This window comes from Mytilus californianus, unplaced genomic scaffold, assembly GCF_021869535.1.
Source record: "Mytilus californianus isolate M0D057914Y unplaced genomic scaffold, xbMytCali1.0.p SCAF_8, whole genome shotgun sequence".
NCBI classification, from domain to species: domain Eukaryota; kingdom Metazoa; phylum Mollusca; class Bivalvia; order Mytilida; family Mytilidae; genus Mytilus; species Mytilus californianus.
In genome coordinates, this window is record NW_026262734.1 from 68,365,065 (window position 1) to 68,384,416 (window position 19,352).

Sequence of the window (19,352 nt, forward strand, 5' to 3'; positions counted from 1 at the left end):
GTTATAAATCTAATATGAGAATTTGAGTCAAATCGGTGAACATAAATTTGACAGCTAGTGCCCCTTTAAAAACAAGAAAATAGATATTCTTATATTTTTCATAACACACAGCTGTCAACATTATATGATTACATCATAAAACCTGTAAGAAGTGTTGTATCTAATCATATTTTTTTTTAATGTTACAGTTGTGACAATTACAGCTTGCCCCTTGAAGTAAAGAGCAAATTTTTACCCTGATTTACAAATTATCTGCTATCCGCCTCAGTAGTCTCGTGGTAGCTTTTTTGCCTTGAGTGCGGGAGGTTGTGGGTTTGAACCCCGGCCGGGTCAAACCAAAGACTTTTAAATTGGTATTGGCTACTTCTCCACTAAGCAACTGGCATTAGGAGTAAGAGCCAAGACTGGTCGGCTCGGAGTCAGAATATTGTGTCCAGGTAAGGTGACATGTCTTCCTGCGAACTGTTACCTTGTGAACTGGCACGTTAAAACTAGTACAAAGCAGGATTAATATTCATATTACATTAACATGTTCTTGTCCTGAATATGCATATTAATTTGCCGCTGGACATTAAGCAGCCATTCATCATCATCATCATCAAATTATCTACCATCTTTTATTCCCTTGTTTATTTTAGTGGTCACCCTGTTAGTAGCTGGACAGTGTTTATTTTAGTGGACACCCTGGTAGTAGCTGGACAGTGAATTTAGTTGTCACCCTGTTAGTAACTGGACAGCGTTTATTATAGTGGTCACCCTGTTAGTAGCTGGACAGTGTTTATTTTAGTGGTCACCCTGTTAGTAGCTGGACAGTGTTTATTTTAGTGGTCACCCTGTTAGTAGCTGGACAGTGTTTATTTTAGTGGTCACCCTGTTAGTAACTGGACAGTGAATTTAGTGGTCATCCTGTTAGTAGTTAGACAGTGTTTATTTTAATGGTCACCCTGTTAGTAGCTGGACAGTGAAGGTTTTTTTACTTTACTTTTACAACATATGGTTTGGTGTGTAAAGGGGGAAGGTTTGAGGGCACATAAAACTGGTTGAGCCCCCACCACATTTTTTGCCTGTACCAAATCCAGCTATCTGAACCATGTGCTGTTGGTTGTTGTCTATTTTTGTTGGAATTTCTTTTTCATTTTGAAAGTGTTGGTGGTTCCTGGAATCTATTATACTGTTCAATTTTTTTGGTAATTCCTTTTTATCTTTTTATCTGAATAAACATTTATATGACAATGAACATCAGCGTTTGGCATGACTGACCAACTAACTTTAAAAGCTTAAACATTTGATGATTAACTGTGTAAAAAGGCAATACAATGTACAATCAAGTTTCATAAAAAATAAATAATAATGTTACTTACGCTGTTGATGACAATGTATATAAACAATTTCATCCAGGTATACTGTCAGGGCATAATCCCAGTATAAACTGAAAGGAGAACAAAATCAGTTCTATTCATAGGCTGTTGATGACAATGTATATAAACAATTTCATCCAGGTATACTATCAGGGCATAATCCCAGTATAATTTATAGGCTGTGAGGAAGCACTTTCAGATATATGAGGGTAATTCCTTTGCTATCAAATTTAAGAATGTTGAGAAATAAAATTCTTAAGTTGAAATAAATTTTCCCTTGTAAACTAATCTACCATTAGGTAAAAATGTAATAAATTACTATAGAAAGCCACCCCTTTGTAGAAAATATGGCTATGATTAGGAGAAATATATCTGCTGAGAGAGATAATAAAGATAAGAAAATGATTTACAAGTGTACAAAAGGGGTTTGCCTTTGTTTGGGGGAAGGGTTTTCATTTATAAAATATAATATTAATGCCACAGTATGAAGCTAAGTAAATCATTTTAAACTACATAATTTCAAATATTTATTATCTGTGGTGACTTTAAGTTTGACCTTGAAATATGGTATTGACTCCTGTGTACCATTTAAAACTTAATTTAATATTGACTTTGATGCCTTTTTTTATCATTGTTGAGTTACTGTCTCATTTATATTTTTTACCATAAAGGATTTTATTAAAAGTGCATAAGATACCAATTCAGGTTCAACTTTTTTTTTGTATTTAATTTATTGTTTGAATGCTGTTCTGTTGATTCTTACCTAACATATTTTTTATTCATATTTCTTTCCTCAATAGTTTTTATTAATTAATTATTAAAAGGGCCAATAACATGCTCCGCTGGGGCGCAGCTTGATACGACTGCAGAGGTCGAACCCTGAACAGTTGGGGCAAGTATAGACACAACATTCAAGCTTGATACAGCACTGAATTTGGATTGTAATTAAATATTTGACACAGCATAGGTTTCTGACACAGAATGAATGTGGTCTAAGAACTTAAATTTTTTTAATTTACCTATTCAAACCATATCATTATTATTTGCTTTTATATATAAATCAGAAATAACCAATTTAAAATGGAAAATTTTAAAGAAAAAAAAGGAAAAAAAAAATCCCTCCCCAAATTTTTTGAACCCCCTTATGATTCATCACCCCCAAACTCAATCCCAGCCTTCCTTTTGTGGTATGGTACCTTGCAGTACAATTTCAGAGAGATCCATACACTTGAACACAAGTTATTGTCTGGAAACTAGAAAAATGCTTGTTTTTTGGCCCCTTTTTGGCCCCAAATTCCTAAACGTTAAGGGCAATTACCCCCAAACTCAATCCCAGCTTTCCCTTTGTGATATGGAACCTTGCAGTACAATTTCATAAAGATCCATACATTTACACACAAGTTATTGTCCTGAAACTAGAAAAATGCTTGTTTTTTTGCTTTTTTATGGCCCCTAATTCCTAAAATTTTGATGGAATTACCCCCAAAATCAATCCCAGCCTTCCCTTTGTGGTATGGTACCTTGCAGTACAATTTCAGAGAGATCCATACACTTGAACACAAGTTATTGTCTGGAAACTAGAAAAATACTTGTTTTTGGCCCCTAATTCCTAAAATTTAGAGGCAATTACCCCCAAAATCAATCCTAGCATTCCCTTTGTGATATGGAACCTTGTGATACAATGTCAGAGAGATCCATACACTTGCACACAAGTTATTGTCATGAAACTAGAAAAATGCTTGTTTTTTGCCCCTTTTTGGCCCCTTATTCCTAAAATTTGGAGGCAATTACCCCCAAAATCAATCCAAGCATTCCCTTTGTGATATTGAACCTTGTGGAACAATGTCAGAGAAATCCATAAATTTACACACAAGTTATGTCTGGAAGTTACAAAAATGCTTATTTTTGGCCCCTTTTTGGCCCCTAATTCCTTAACTGTTGGTACCATAACCCCCAAAATCAGTCCTTTTGTGGTATTGAACCTTATGGTAAAATTTCATAGAGATCTATTCACTTAAACTAAAGTTAGAGTGCGAAAACCAATGTGTCTTCGGACGACGATGACAACGATGACGACGCCAACGTCATACTAATATACGACCGCAAAATTTTTTTGCGGTCGTATAAAAACAGATTGAAAATTTAGTTTTCCATCGAAAAAAAAAAAAAAATCTGAAAAAATGAAAAATGAAAAATGACATTTATCTATCATATTTAAATAACTGACTGTAATAAGCATTAGGTTTGAATTCACAGAAGATCAATTTACATTCATGTATAATTCAATTATGTTGACTGCTATTTATTATAATTCTATTAAGCTCCCTGCTTTTTATATTTTATCTAAATTTTATCAGTTTTAAATGCATCAAATATTCCCGACATGCTGCAGTTACATAACCAAACTAGAAAGATCCAATTATTATTCATGCTATAACCACTCAATGGCGATTTCGGCTTGGAATAATAAAACAATATCTGTTAAGTGTATATATTTTATTTCACTTAAGCCCACATCTTTACAGTTCACATTTTACAAAGTAAAGTGCTCTTCTGTTATTTTGCTTGATGTTAGGAAGATTGAACGGGTTTCTAATGGAATATGAAGGCAGAAAAAGGTATCCAGAATAAACTGCATTCTCACTGATAAGTTATTTGTTTTATTTATCTAACAGGAAGATACCATACCCATGCACAAGTGAAAACTATTTAAAAATGAAAAGCTAAAAGGGTAAAATCACAGTTTATCTATTGCCAAGGCTACAATATTCCCATAGACTTGTGTTTTCCAAATGGAACCATATTTCCAATTCACATCTCTAATTGCAATATTGCCATTGAAAACAAATCAAATATACATTTCCAATTGCAATATCACAAATGAAAAAAATAAATAACTGAAAATTGCAATTCCCTTTTAAAGGGGCACTAGCTATGAGATACATAAAAAATATAAAATATGATTTGTTTTGTTCAATCATTAATGAAATGAAATAGTGAAATACTAAATCGCTTTTAGCAGCCAGTATGGTTCAATTTTGTCAAAATAAGCTAAGAAACATTGATGATGAATTATTCACTTGCAAGTGAATAATTCGACCTCATTGAATACGTATTCATGTGAACTTCAATTTAACCCCTTAGCTAGAGATGGACAACGCATGAATCATGTGTGCTCAGTTATTTAAAGGAAAAGAATGTCAACATTTGTAATATCACGATTGAAACTGATTAAATATATATTGCTAATTGTAATATCACGATTGAAACTAATGAAATATATATTACTAATTGTATTATCACGATTGAAACTGATTAAATATATATTGCTAATTGTAATATCACGACTGAAACTAATGAAATATATATAGCTAATCGCAATATGACCATCACCATAAAGTAAGCAATCTATATCTATTTACCTACTGTAGTCAGTTGTATAGTTTAACCTAGCAAACAGATTTAGCTGGATGAAAAATCTAGCAAACTTTTTTCAGTACATTCTAGCAATTAGCTCAGTATCATAACACCTAGCTTATAGAAAATGTAGTTTACTAAAATCAACCTTTCGGCAGCAGTAACTCATAAAAAAAGTTTGATGTTTGGTTTAGTAGGTTATTTCAAATCAAAAGCAAATACAGCATATAGGTATAAATATATGGTATATACTGTAAATATTCAGAAATTAATGCGTGCATTTATCATTGCCAATCACTGGATACTGGCAAAAAATAATAGATTTAATAAATGCGATGGCAAAAATTTTGTGAAGGAAAATCACTTCTGAAATTATGACTGCAAGTTTTTATTATTACAAACCTGATACTGTCTCATTTAGCATTAATAAATACATCGCAATAATTTATGAATTAACAGTACTGTGGATTCATTTATTTTCGTGGATTGAGGAAAACTTGCATTTTCGTGGATATTTGATTTCGTGGTTTTGCTATAAAAATCTTCATACAAGCTTATAAAAAATTTGAAATTCGTTGAACATTTGAATTCATGGTTCCCCTGTATCCACGAAATCCACGAAAATTAGTATCCCACGAAAAATAGTGAATCCACAGGATATGGTATCATATAGCAATTAATATTATATTATTAAGTCATAGAAACACCTTTTTATAAACCATATAATTTATAACATAAAATATGAATATCATAATTAGTTATATAGTTAAAATAAGCATGAGACATTTAGCTTATAGCCTAACATCAGCAGTGTTTAAGTATCAAGTATATGGTAAAACCTAGCTTAGAGAATGTAGATAACACAGTGATTGTCCAGATGGTAAAACCTAGCTTTAAGTTAGCTGTTACACAGTGCTTGTCAAGTAATGCTGGGTAATTCTAAGGATATATTTCACTAAATTTGGATACGAAATCAAGACAGCAGCACCTATAGGAGCAGGAGTGATTAACAGCTATACTAGAGAGTGTGTAACATAACCATAGCATTGTTTATACTCAGCTTATCATTATGCTATAGTTCATTTGTGTTTTTTGTGTAAAAAGCTGGTGCTATAACTTACTGGGTTTTACTAGTTACTGTACGTCTCAGTAAGTTTTTATACAACTCAGATGATTGGCTGGCACATAGGTAACACCAGTAAATAAATAAAAATATTTCATGTACATTTTTTTCCAAATAAACAAACTTTTCAAAGAGAATTTTTTAAGAAAAATCAAAAGGTACAATCACAAAATCCAAGGAAATACTGATCAAAAACACAAAACCAAACTCTGTAAAGGAACTGACAATAAATCTATTTTGTTTCATCACAAAAAATCATTCACCTTCATCTGGCTGAGTCAGGTGAATCAAGATGTTTAAACTAAGCAGAGGTCTCGGTGGCTGAGTGGTCTAAGTAGTTGAACTTCTGTATCGCTGGCCTGTCAACACTGAAGTTGTGAGTTTGAATTCCGCATGTGGCGGGTGTGCTCGACTGCAATCTTAATTGACTAGGATTATTAGTTTTCCTACCAAAGGTTGGTGGTTCTCTCCAAGCACTCCAGCTTCCTATACCAATAAATACTGACCACCACAAAATAGCACAAAAGTGTTGAACAATGCAATCAATCAATTAAACTAAGCGATATTGATTTCAAAACCAAAATAAATTTTGTTCAGGTCTTGATTAAATTTTCTTGAATTGTTCAGGTGGTTTACACTTTAATATTTTCAGTTGTAATCCTAATAAATCCAGTAATGATTAATGGAACAGGAATAACATGGTGGATGTCTTCAATGGAACAGGAATAACATGGTGGGTGTCTTCAATGGAACAGGAATAACATGGTGGGTGTCTTAAATGGAACAGGAATAACATGGTGGGTGTCTTTAATGGAACAGGAATAACATGGTGGGTGTCTTTAATGGAACAGGAATAACATGGTGGGTGTCTTTAATGGAACAGGAACTGTTGACTCTTCCAGAGCAAAATTAATTAGACTCCCACCCCATTTTTGATCAAAGAGAGGCGAAAGATACAAAAGGGAAAGTCAAATTCATAAGTAGATAAATGTGGACACAAATGATGCCCCCGCTTGCATATCATATAGTTATAAAGGGACATAACTGAAGAACGGTAAAAGTGACGCTACCCAAATTTGAACTTGATCTGAGTTTTGTGGTAACAAGCATTGTGTGTAAGTCTCATAACATTTGGTTGAGGCTAACTTAATTAGAGAACAGAAACAAAAAATTCAGCAATTTTTCTATTTGTAAACACGCATAACTCTAGAATGGTTGTACATAAGTTTTATAATATTTGGTTGAGACAAACTAAAGTTAGAGAACGGAAACGAAAAATTCAGCAATTTTTATGTTTATAAAGGGACATAACTCAAGAATGGTAAAAGTGACGCCACCGAATTTCATACTTAATCTGTATTATGTAGTAATAAGTATTGTGTATAAGTTTCATTACATTTGGTTGAGGCAAACTAAAGTTAGAGAACGGAAACAATATTTGTGCTTGATCTTAGTTTTGTGGTAATGAGTATTGTGTATAGGTTTCATAATGTTTGGTTGGGGCAAACTTAAGTTACAGAATGGAAACTAGAAATTTTGCAATTTTTTTATTTATAAATGGGCATAACTCAATGATGGTTAAAGTGACACTACCCAAATTCAACTTAATCTGTGTTTTATCAGTGGAAGGCAAAATTAAACATTGCATTGTATAAAGCATTGATTGTAGTTGATTTAACTATAATCATGGACAAAGGAAGATAACTCCAATTTTAAAAATTACTTGAATGACATTGATATTTTTGGAAAAAAAATGAAAAATTGGAAAAATTTGTAAAGGGGGATAACTCTAGAACAGTAAAAGTGACGCCCCAAAAATTCAAACTTGATCTGTGTATTGTGGTAATAAGCATTGTGTATAAGTTTCATTACATTTGGATGAGGCAAATTTAAGTTAGAGAAAGGAAATGAAAAATTTTGCAATTTTTCCATTTATAAAGGTGCATAACTCTAGAGCGGTTAAAGTGACGGCACCATAATTCAAACTTGATCTGTGTTTTGTGGTAATAAACATTGTGTATAAGTTTCATAACATTTGGTTGAGGCAAACTTAAGTTAGAGAACGGAAACCAATTTTGGGACGTACGGACGGACAAGGGTAAAACTTAATGCCCCCCTCCACTTCGGCGGGGGCATAAAAACAAACTGACAATGCCATGGCAAACAATGAAAAACAGACAAACAACAGATAGAAACTAAAGACAGAGCAATACAAACCCCACAAAAACCGGAGGTGATCTCAAGTGCTCTGGGCTTTGGAAGGGGAAGCAGATCCTGCTCCACATGTGACACCCTGAAATCTGTATTTTTATTGGTGGTATTTTGTGGACTTCTGTTTTTTTTTTTTGTCTTTTGGTCATGGCCTTGTCTGTCCTTTTTCAACTTGTGACTTTGCTTGCCCTTTGATATCTTCTACCATTTTTTTACAATTTGTTTAATATGCTTACATCCTACTAATTTGGATTGTGGTTGACCTTTATCTGAGATATCTACACAACTAGATGATTACTATTTAATGTTATCTTTTATTTGTATTTTTATCATTAAACATTAATTTCCAATATTACCGAACTAACAACACAAATCAATTGAGAGTGGAAACGAGTGGGTGGCAGTTTTTTTTATTAATACTTATAGATTCTGGTTTGTGGACAATACTTTCAGTATAGTCTAAATTATACCATGCTTGCATGCACTAAATTTATTTTCAGCACAGTAGATAACACGAGTGGGATATGTTATTCTTAAAATAGATAAATATTGTGATGCATATATAAATTAATGATGTGTTAATGTAGGATTTATTTTTGTTCTCATTTAATGTGCCATTATTTCCGATGTCATGAATCTTTTATAATGTACTGTTGGTACTTTTAAATGTCATGTTTGATATGGAAGTTATATAGCTTTCTTTTTATATAATAGGCATTATAATATATGTTTAAAAGTACTATAGAATCTTGAAAAATTGAAGAAAATTTTGATTAAAGATAAGCTATTGATCACAAACAGTTATTTATATGATGTTTTTACAAAAAATCCATTGGATGTGTACTGGAGAAGAGAGGCAAAAGATACCAAAGGGACATTCAAACATGGTAGCCATTTTAGTGTGGGAGAACATGTTTTTTTTTAATTAGTTGAGATTAGGCTTTGAACTATTTTTTAATCTTAGATTGGTACTTTGTGTTTTCTGTCATTTTGTTTTTTGCTTTTTTGTGCATCAAGTACCAATCTGTATCAATAAATACCAATAAGCCTTTCGAACTGAATTATACACTATGCTCTTTTTTTGTGTCTCAGTTTATTTGGAGGGTTGAGTGCTGACAAACCTGTTTAACCTTGCCACATTCTTTATGTATTGATCCAAATCTTTAACAACAAAATGAACATTTCAGCCATTTTTGCACAACTGCATTTGCCATATACAAAACAAAGGCTAAATCATAATTCAGAACTGCAACCAATAATGTCATATAATTTCAATATATGTAATCTGGGCCACTTGACAAATGTCTCCTTTGTATTCTTACCTCCTATCAACATCCTCTTCCTCATCTTTTATACATCCATTCATCAACTGATTTGGTGTCCACATGACCGTCAGCCCTCCAGCTGATTGGTGCAAAGACAGGTAACCTGCTAAGGACTCAACATCTTCTTTCTATAAATAGAAAATTTCCTACCATGAACTGTCAAGGCTGAAAACCCTAATCATATTTGTGTAGAGATAAGTGATACATGCTGCCAATACACTACTGTTAACATGGACATTTTTGCAGGTTGTTGTGTGTTCGTGTGGGGTGAAATTTGCACATCAAAGATAAGTGTGCCCTTTTTATAAATATTGTTGATTTGTAAAAACAAATTGCACTAAGGATATGTTTGAGCACTTTATGTGATCACATACATGACAAAAGAAACAAAATAATCCCAATGTTAAAATTCACATGTTTGGAGTATCTGTTGTTCCTTTAAATTCCCCCAAAATGCTTATGAATTGGTTAATGAAGTTGAAATACACAAAAACACTTTAATTCATTGAAAATCCAAGATACCATCAATTTATAAGAGGTGTTCTAATTAATGTATAATTTATCCTACAAGGTATATACAAATGTGTTCTAAACGAATAATTTTCTTGTTACTTGTGTTTTGGATATAAAACGAAGGAGACAAAGATACCAAAAAGGAAATCGAAACCCACAAAAGAAATAAAAGAATAATGTGTCTAAGAGGACATGAATGCCCCGGCTCAAGCTTTGCAATTTTCCAAGTTAAAAAGGGGCATAACTCTAGAACATTAAATGACTCAATGCCCAAATTTGAACTGTCTGGTTGTTGTAGTTTCTAGCATTGTGTATGTATTTCATAAAATTTAGATGAGACAAACTTAAGTTAGAATGCTGAAACAAACAAAAATTTGCAATTTTTCAAGATAAAAAGGGGCATAACTATAGAACGGTAAGTGACTCACTGCCCAAATTCAAACTCTGTCTGCAAGTTTTGGTTCTTAGGATTATATACGAGTTTATAAAATTTGGATGCATAAAACTTCAATAACAGCAGGAAACATAAAAAAATTGCAATTTTCCATGTTATAAAGGGGCATAACTCTAGAACAGTAAGAGACAAATTAGATCTCTGTCTGCTAGTTTTGGTTCTTAGAATTGTGTATAAGTTTCATAAAATTTGGATGAGAATAACTTAAATTAGAGTGCTGAAATGAAAATGGGATAGACAGAAGGACTGTGAAGAGTAACACTTACTGCTCCCTTCACCACAGTGGGGCATATCAAAAACAGTACATCCACAAAAAAAATTCATAGAACTAAAGAGAGAGCATATCATCCATGAACACCATAAAAAATGGGGTATACATTGGTGCTCATGAAGGGTGGACAGTTCCTGCTCCACTGTTGGTATCCAAAGTTCTAGTATATTTCAAAGCTTCCAATATAAACTGTAGACTTACTGGCTGTACATAGACATTGTTTTTGCCATACAACAGTGTTGTCTTGGAGTTCTGGTGCAGGGACTCAACATATTCTTTGGCTGACAAATGGAAACTTTTAGAGCTTTCTTCACTGCTAGAACTGGTATTTCTTCTCACCTGTAAATATAACAATATAAGTGAAAAATTCATATTTATGAGTTATTACCAAAAAATAGATAGATAAAAAATGAAACAACAACTGAAATGGAATGATATATTGTGAAAAACTTAAATTTATTGATTTCACTTTGTGTAGTTCGTGGCTTGTAGAATATCACTGTAACCTGGATTTTAAGAAATCAATTAAAAAAAGGATATTAACAATTTCTTTCATAATAATTTTATGAATCATATTATTAACAATGAAATCAATTAAACTGGTATCTAATAAACTGAATATAGATTCTTCTACTGCACCATATGCACTGAGGAAATATTGCTTTATCACCAGACTGACAATAATCATAAAATTTCAAAATATATAAAATAACGATGCTGTTTATTTTTTAAATTGAAATAATAAGAGTGAACAAAATCGAGTGAAAGTAATATTTACTTAAAATCCAGTGGCAATTATACTTCATGCATATTCAGAATGAGAGTGAATAAATATTTGTATCTCGTAACATTCTTTGATAGAATCCAATAATGATTTTGACAATATGTACATTATTTGTCTTCACTAATCTCCAAAATCTTTTTGCATGATGTCATAATTATGCACAATTGTGCTTTTTAAGTTGTCACAAAAGGAAAATGGCCAGAAAATTTGATGTCATAATAGAACTCGAGATAAGTTCCCAAAAATGGGAGTTACAAAAATTTACAAAATATTGTTGGGCTTCCTTGAAATCATTAAAGAAAATTATCATATGTTACAATAACTATTTCCACATGCTACCCATCCAGATTTATGTCTTAGTGTCTAATATTCCTCAAAATGCTGACATAAGGTATTATTAGCAAAACATTTCAAAGCAGTGACCTAGATTTATTAATGATTGTTCCATATCTGAAAGGCTTTCATTATCTTAAGAAAGATAAATAAATTGTACAGAATTTGTAGAAAATGCTCACAGGAAGATTTAAGATAAAACGTAATTAATCTAAAAAGCCAATGACAATGCACAACGAAGGCAGTTTCAATCCAATTACATGTTTCAAAGAACAAAACGAAGTATGTCTTTAATTAAAAGAAATGAGGATAGTATCGATCTTGAAAAGTATTTCTGTCCAAATAATTTATAAAGCAATTTAAAATATTAGATTACTGAAACAAATTGAAAATATCTATTATCATTCATATAGTTACAGTTTAGTAATAGGTTTAAGGCATTCAAAAAATAGTCATTCAGATTGCTACTGTTCATATAAGCCTCATATTTAGATTTTCCAAATGAAATGGTTGACTAATTGGCAAACAGATCCTGCTTTAGGCCAAACCCTGCAGAGTCATTTTCATCTTATACTTTTTTGTTGATATTGCTCAACACCATTGCAGATAGCATTCTCTAGCAATCAGTCAGCTGTTTCACTGGAAAATGAAAAATGGTCCACAGGAATAAAATATTGACCTCTGATGAGGTGACAAACTTTTTATTCCGCAATCAACCAACTATTATACAAATAACAGTTTTTTTGGTTTTTTTTTTCAAATAAGCTTTGCTCCTGTTATCCTGCATCTATCTTGAGCTAACAGTAATGGTAACAGTTTATTTTCCAAGTCATCTCCGCAGTCCAAGATTGACCATGTTGATGTTTATCAAAACCAAATACAACAATTTGGAAATAAAAAGACTTAACTTAAAAGTGCAAGGGTTAAATTGATGGAAAAAAAACAATATCTGTACATTGTCCAGAAAATATAAAATTTATTTGTACTTGCTATGTACGGCTCTACAAGCCTTGCATTTTCTCTCTTGTTTCATGGGACATCAGTCCAACAACGTAAGCAAAAAAGGAAGCATTTATCATTAACGTTGTGCATGATATATATATATCGAAAGTGCATTTTGTTAAACCATGATGTTTTGATAGTAGTCATTTACAGACAAGAGGCTTGAACCCATTCTGACCTCTTTGCCATATTCATCAATTTTTTCCAGACCGGATCATGATGTGCCAAAAATATCTGATTAATCTGTTAAATGCTAATCTTAATTTTTAAAACATGAAAATATTCCAGAATATTTCTTAAACGCCAACTAAACAGTCCATCAACTTATCAAACACACAAAACAGATTTCTCTATCAAGAATCACGAAGTCACTCAAGGTAATGTCAATTCCTAACTCAAGATCACACTTTCTCAGACTGTTACAAGCTTTGAATCACTTATTCACCAGTTTTTCTTGTGATGTCAGTTTAAAAGTATAAATTTTACATAAAGCTACATAAAAATGAAATTAATATTGCTCATGTGAAAAAGCTTGTTTCAGGTGACCAGCCAGTTAGAGACATAAAAAAGGTAACCATAAATTTCATTACATGCCACTTTCTATACTTGCAACAATTTTTTTAAAGATATTATTTTTTAGATGGAATGGATGTAGTACGGATGTATGTAAGACCACAATCCAGAGAAACATTAGGAAAGAACCAATCAATAAAGAGTAATGAATGAATATGAGGAGATAAGAGATATACATGAGACAACAACACAAAAATAACCAAAAGACTTGAAAAGGTCAATATACAGCCTTCGACAATAAACAGCTGTCTACACAATTTAGCATGCTCTAAGATCCCTATGGAGCTTACTAAAGTAATGAATAAAGTTAATAGAAGCTTATGTTGTTATTTACATTCCCTGTAGTTTTGTCTTTCAGATAGTCGTGTTTACCAAACCAAACTGTGAGAAAAAAGAAATATCAACTTTGCCTGGTGATCTCTTACTAATTAAATGGTTCATATCAACGAATAAGCTGTGACAAACAGCAACAAATCTAATAACTTTGCTTCTAAATGACGCCTGCTAAGAAGAGAAGTAGCAAAGACCAAATTTCAAGTCTTGGGTTAAAATTTTGGAAAACATAATCAAACAAAATAGGTTAAAGCTAAATGCTTATATATATAATTAGTATTACGGTATACTATAAATCACACAGTGACTTCAATGCAGAAGAACTTTTGCCAGGTACACTCTGGACCTAGAGTTTCTCAAAAAAAATTACATACAAGGATCTAAGAGCATTAAATCTAAAAACAGCCGACATCAAACTCCTCAAAGGGAGTTTAAAAAATGCAAATAACAATATATAATATGAATTGGTTTCATGTATGCTCATGAGTCATGACCAAAAGTTTTAAAGATCAATAAGTTAAAATGTTTGAGAGCATTAAAACAAACAAGAGGATCCTAAAAGCCTGAATAGCTCACTTGGTAAAGATTTGAAATTTTTGTATTCATTTTCACATTTATTTCAATCAGTTATGTTATTTTTGTAGATCTTGTAATTTTGTATTGCCCAGCAGTTTGTACCTATCTATTACATGTTATAGTTTTTGATGTCATAAAAAAATAAAACAATAATTCATTCAAGGGCAATAACTCCTTTAAGAGTCATCCAATGGTTTCTGCCATATTGGCATTTTTGTATATCCTCTATTGCTGATAATTTTTGCTGTTTACAGTTTTTATCTATATTTTATAGTTTTTCCAGTTTTGGGCTAGGTGAGATAAAAGGGGCCTATAAATTACAATAAGTAAGAGAACGAAAACCATTTGTAAAGGGGCATAACTCTAGAACAGTAAAAGTGACACCACCAAAATTCAATCTTGATCTGTGTTTTGTGGTAATAAGCATTGTGTAAAAGATTCATAACTTTTGGTTGAGGCAAACTTAAGTTAGAGACAAAAATTCAGCAATTTTTCCATTTGTAAAGGGCATAACTCTAGAAAGGTAAAAGTGATGCCACCCAAATTCAAACTTGATCTGTGTTTTGTGGTAATAAGCATTGTGTATAAGTTTCATAACATTTGGTTGAGGCAAACTAAAGTAAAAGAACAGAAACCAATTATAAGACGTACAGACAGACAATTAAGGGTAAAACTTAATGCCCCCTCCGCTACGGCAGGGGCATAAAAACCAATAACTGTATCATGAAAGTCAACATTCCCTTATGGAATTGCAATCTAACCTTAATTTTACCATTTATACATAATTATATGAACTGGAAATTTAGCTACATCATGTTAATACCAAAACACTGGCTATATTAAGTACAAATTGCTGCAATCCTTTGGTAATTGTCCAAGATGAAGTTAACTAATAGAATGAGACAACTCAATTCATTGTTGATTTCTTACACTGGTGATCTACACAATACTCAACAATTAGTTAAGGAACACCTTACCATAATCTAATGTCTTATTGTTGTATATTGATTTTTGACGTCTGAATCGACTTCTGGGATGTAGTACGTGACAGGAAATGACACATCAGAGAACCAATGGGTCATAATTTCCTAGACTGACGTTTCATATGCATTGTCTTAATTACCACAATGTTGCATGTGGAGTTCATCTTACGTACACCGTAGGGGATATCATCTTTAAAGTTATGAAAGGCATAAACATGCTCTTATTGTTTTAAGCCTAACAGCATCTTAAGTGAATTATTCAAAAGGACTAACAATTCCTTGTAACAGTTTATTATTTTTTTTCTATTTTTTATCACTAACTGTTCGCAGGTAATAATTGAGCCAGGTGTTACCTGTGAAGAAGGATGAAAGTAAATATAATAATAGCTTTTTATACTTTCGTTTTTTCTACTGTTACAAAAAAAAAGGGGAATCAAATACCCTGTTAGTGATACTGATATTACCGTATCATATTTGTAAGAGAGAAATTATAAGTTACCAAATGTTGCAGAAAAATCAGTGTGACAGCAAGCCAACAGATATTACAAAGTCAAAAGAAACATATAAAATTCATACATGTATATCAAACTGAATAATAAACAGGTGATCACATTTATTCATATTAAACTGTATGTATGGCTCCGACAATACAAATAATGACCAGATTTTAACTTGATCTGAGGAACATGACAGGTGCCATTAGTGGAACTAGAACTGCTTACCCATCTACATCACCTGAGTTCATCATCTATTTTTGGTGGGGTTTGTGTTGTTTAACAATCAATTCCATCAGCTTTCTGTGTAGTATTTCATAAACTTTTGCTTGTTATCTCTTTTTGTTGTCTGTCTTTGTTAAGACAGACGATCCCCCCCCCCCCCCCCCCCCTTTGATATCTTGTCCCATCTATTTTTAGAAAATAACAGTTCCAAAAATTAGACAATAATATTGTCTACACTTTTCATAAACATGATATATGGATGAGGCTTAGAAGCAGTTAAAAACAAGCTCTAATGAACATTTTCCTTCTTTCGTGCCAAATGCTTATATAACTTATATGACAAGTCAATAAACTTTCGCTGTCATTCCACCACAATTTTAAACTAGTATAACCGGTAATCTATTTGCAAGTGATCAATTCTATTCCGTTGTTACAAGAGCGTATTACAAAGTTATAAGCTGTTGAAACCAGCTAAGCTAAAAAACACAGCTTGCTTGAACAGTAGTAGTCCTACCTACATAATTTTAATTCTATTTCAAAAGCTATCCCTTTTTATCAAAGATTTTGTAACAATAATATATGATTGCACGACCACATGCAAGGAAATAGGCTACCTAACAAATAAATCATGTCTGCTCGAACACTAGGATTCATAAACAGAAAAATAACACAAAGATACATAAAAGATAATTCATCTGTCCTATCAATACTGATGAAAAAAAGCCATTTGTTACATATGGCCCAACTATCTGGAATCTAATTTGCTTTCTAACTTTTAGTAGCTGACTGGTATAAGGATATCAGAGTTCAGTATAGATAAAATAGTATTCTTTAGTAACAGGATATCAGATTTTAATGTTGATTAAACATCATTTTAGTAGCTGACTGGTATCAGAATATTATCATTTTATCTTGATAAGAAGGACTAATATACAAATGTGGCAATTGATTGAAGAAAGCTGACAATGTCATATCCAAAGGAAAAACAATGAATAACAGTTCACAAAAAACTAAATACTGTAAATTCAGAAATTATTGCGATTATTCAAGAATGGACAAAAATGCGAGTTTAATTATTGCGATTTCGAAAAAATCTGCATAAAGGTCTATGTTTCAGTTATCAGAATGCGAGTTCTTATTATTGCGATACTTAACCAGTCGCATTATTCGCATTAATAAAATCCTCGCAATAATTTCTGAATTTACAGTATCTGTTTCAGTAGGTGACAGGTATCAGGATACAAGAATGTAATGCTGATTGAATACATGAAGTACTGAGTATACATCTTAGAAACAAATCAATCAGTGGAAAATCTAGTGGCAAAAAATGGCAGTCCTTGGTACATTCTCGGCAGGGATGCTGCTGATCATGAGATATTTGGCAATAGCTAATAATCTGTATGCATTGTCATCAAAATAAAAAAAACAAAAACAAAAGATGACAAAATATTTTGTCAATTTTATCATACATGTAAGGAGAGTTACTTTTCTAATGTTCTCCTTTTCCCAGTTTTTAAAATGTCAATCTTCCATACTAAATCAAAATAAAATGTAAAAAGTAACAACTTTGTAATCAGCATTCAGAAATTATTCAATTATACAGGGAACATTGATGAAACAAGGTGATAACTTCCATCTTCCAAGCATGAACTTTTAATGGTTTTTTATATGAACATGTGAAATCAATCAATAGTAATTTGATAGAACAATCAAATTTCTTTCGTTTAACAATGCAATTACCTCAGACATCAGTGTGATTGATTATTCACCTAACTCGTGAAATAACGTTAAAACCAAAACACTGTTACGCTGCTGAGAAATTACATGAAGGTCAAATTGTTTGTTTTGCAATAAAACAATATGTTTAAATGCCATAAAATTTTACTGTTACATTAATATTCTATGACACGATTAAAGCAATGGACTTGACAAATTATAAAGTTCTTGAAATCTATGCTGTGTAGAATTTTAATTGATACAAATATTAAATGACAGCGTTTTGAAAGATACTTGAAAACAAAGAGTGCAAAGATAAAAAACTCTGATATTGTCATGACAACCAATTCAAGTTATGTTATTCTGAATAACCAAAAAAGTTTGAAGTAAATCTTTTTGGCTTTATATATGATAAGAAAGAAGGGATATGGTATGGATGTATAAGAAAATAAATTGCTTCCCTGAGCGTAGCTGGATACGACCGCAGAGGTCCAATCCTGAACAGTTGGGGCAAAAATGGACCCAATATTCGCGCTTGATACAGGTCTGAATTTGGATTGTAATTAAATATTTGACACATAATAGGTTTCTGACACAGAATAACTGTAGTCAAAGAACTTAGAATTGGTTATATCATTTGAATTTATATTCAATTTTTTGCTTTTGTGCAATACACTATGCTGTTGCGAATTGACCCCCCCCCCCCCAAAAAAAAAATAAAAAAATTTACCCTCCCTTTTTTTTGCTTTAGTGCAATACATTATGCTGTTGCAAATTGAACCCCCCCCCCCAAAAAAAAAAAAATTCCCCATAAGATATAGTCATTATCTCAATTCAAATTTCCAATGGAGTTTGTAACCATTACCCATTTAAATACATCATAAAAGTCTTAAAATAGAAAATGACATACATAATAATGGCTAAAATTAATATTCCTTAATCAGCATTTTTCAATTGTAACTTCTTAAAATAAATTGACAGCCAATCACCTCAAGACAATATAACATTTCTTTATACATAATTTAAAAGCAGTGTAATGGAGGTAATCAAAACATAACATGGTATTTTTTTTTAATTGTCCATTAACCAGGAAACCCTTGTTTTTCCCCCTTTTTTGCCCCTAATTCCTAAAGGGTTTGAGCTATAACCCCCAAAGCCAATCCTAACCATCCCTTTGTGGTATGGAAACTTTTGGTATAATTTCAGAGAGATCCATACACCGTTCTACAATTTATTGTCTACAAACTAGAAAAATGCTTATTTGGGCCCCTTTTTGGACCCTAATTCCTAAACTGTTAGGACTATAACCCCCAAAATCAATCCCAACCTTCCTTTTGTGGTTATAAACCTTGTGTTTAAATTTCATAGATTTCTATTTACATTTATTAAAGTTATTGTCCGGAAACCAAATGTCTTCGGATGAAGCTGACGACGACAACAACGTGATACTAACATACAACCGCAAAATTTTTTGCGGTCGTATAAAAACACTAATGAAGTATGTGTAAGAAGTAAAATAACAAAAATACTGAACTCCAAGGCAAATTCAAAACAGAAATTCCTTTATCAAAATGCAAAATCATAAGCTCAAACACATCAAATGAATGTAAAACAACTGTCATATTCCTGACTTGGTACAGGCACTTCCTTATGTAGAAAAT

The 19,352-nt window shown here is 32.1% G+C and overlaps 1 protein-coding gene and 1 long non-coding RNA gene across 7 annotated transcripts in view; one reads left to right on the forward strand and one right to left on the reverse strand.

Annotated features, from left to right (window-relative positions):
- The window catches only part of LOC127712999 (small G protein signaling modulator 1-like), a 361,281-nt gene that overhangs the window by 290,904 nt on the left and 51,025 nt on the right, over positions 1–19,352 (reverse strand). For all 6 annotated transcript variants that reach the window (XR_007987360.1, XM_052219585.1, XM_052219583.1 and 3 more), the window contains exons 8-10: positions 10,874–11,011; positions 9,432–9,562; positions 1,362–1,429 (exon numbers count right to left, since the gene is read on the reverse strand). Coding sequence is in view for 5 of the 6 variants with exons in the window: in XM_052219585.1 (XP_052075545.1) it covers positions 1,362–1,429; positions 9,432–9,562; positions 10,874–11,011 (337 nt within the window). In the remaining variant the exon portion in view is untranslated. The remainder of the gene's footprint in view (positions 1–1,361; positions 1,430–9,431; positions 9,563–10,873; positions 11,012–19,352) is intronic.
- Positions 17,479–19,352, forward strand: part of LOC127713015 (uncharacterized) — a 40,848-nt gene continuing 38,974 nt past the window's right edge. The window contains exon 1 of the long non-coding RNA XR_007987362.1: positions 17,479–18,180. This is a non-coding gene — a long non-coding RNA (uncharacterized LOC127713015). The remainder of the gene's footprint in view (positions 18,181–19,352) is intronic.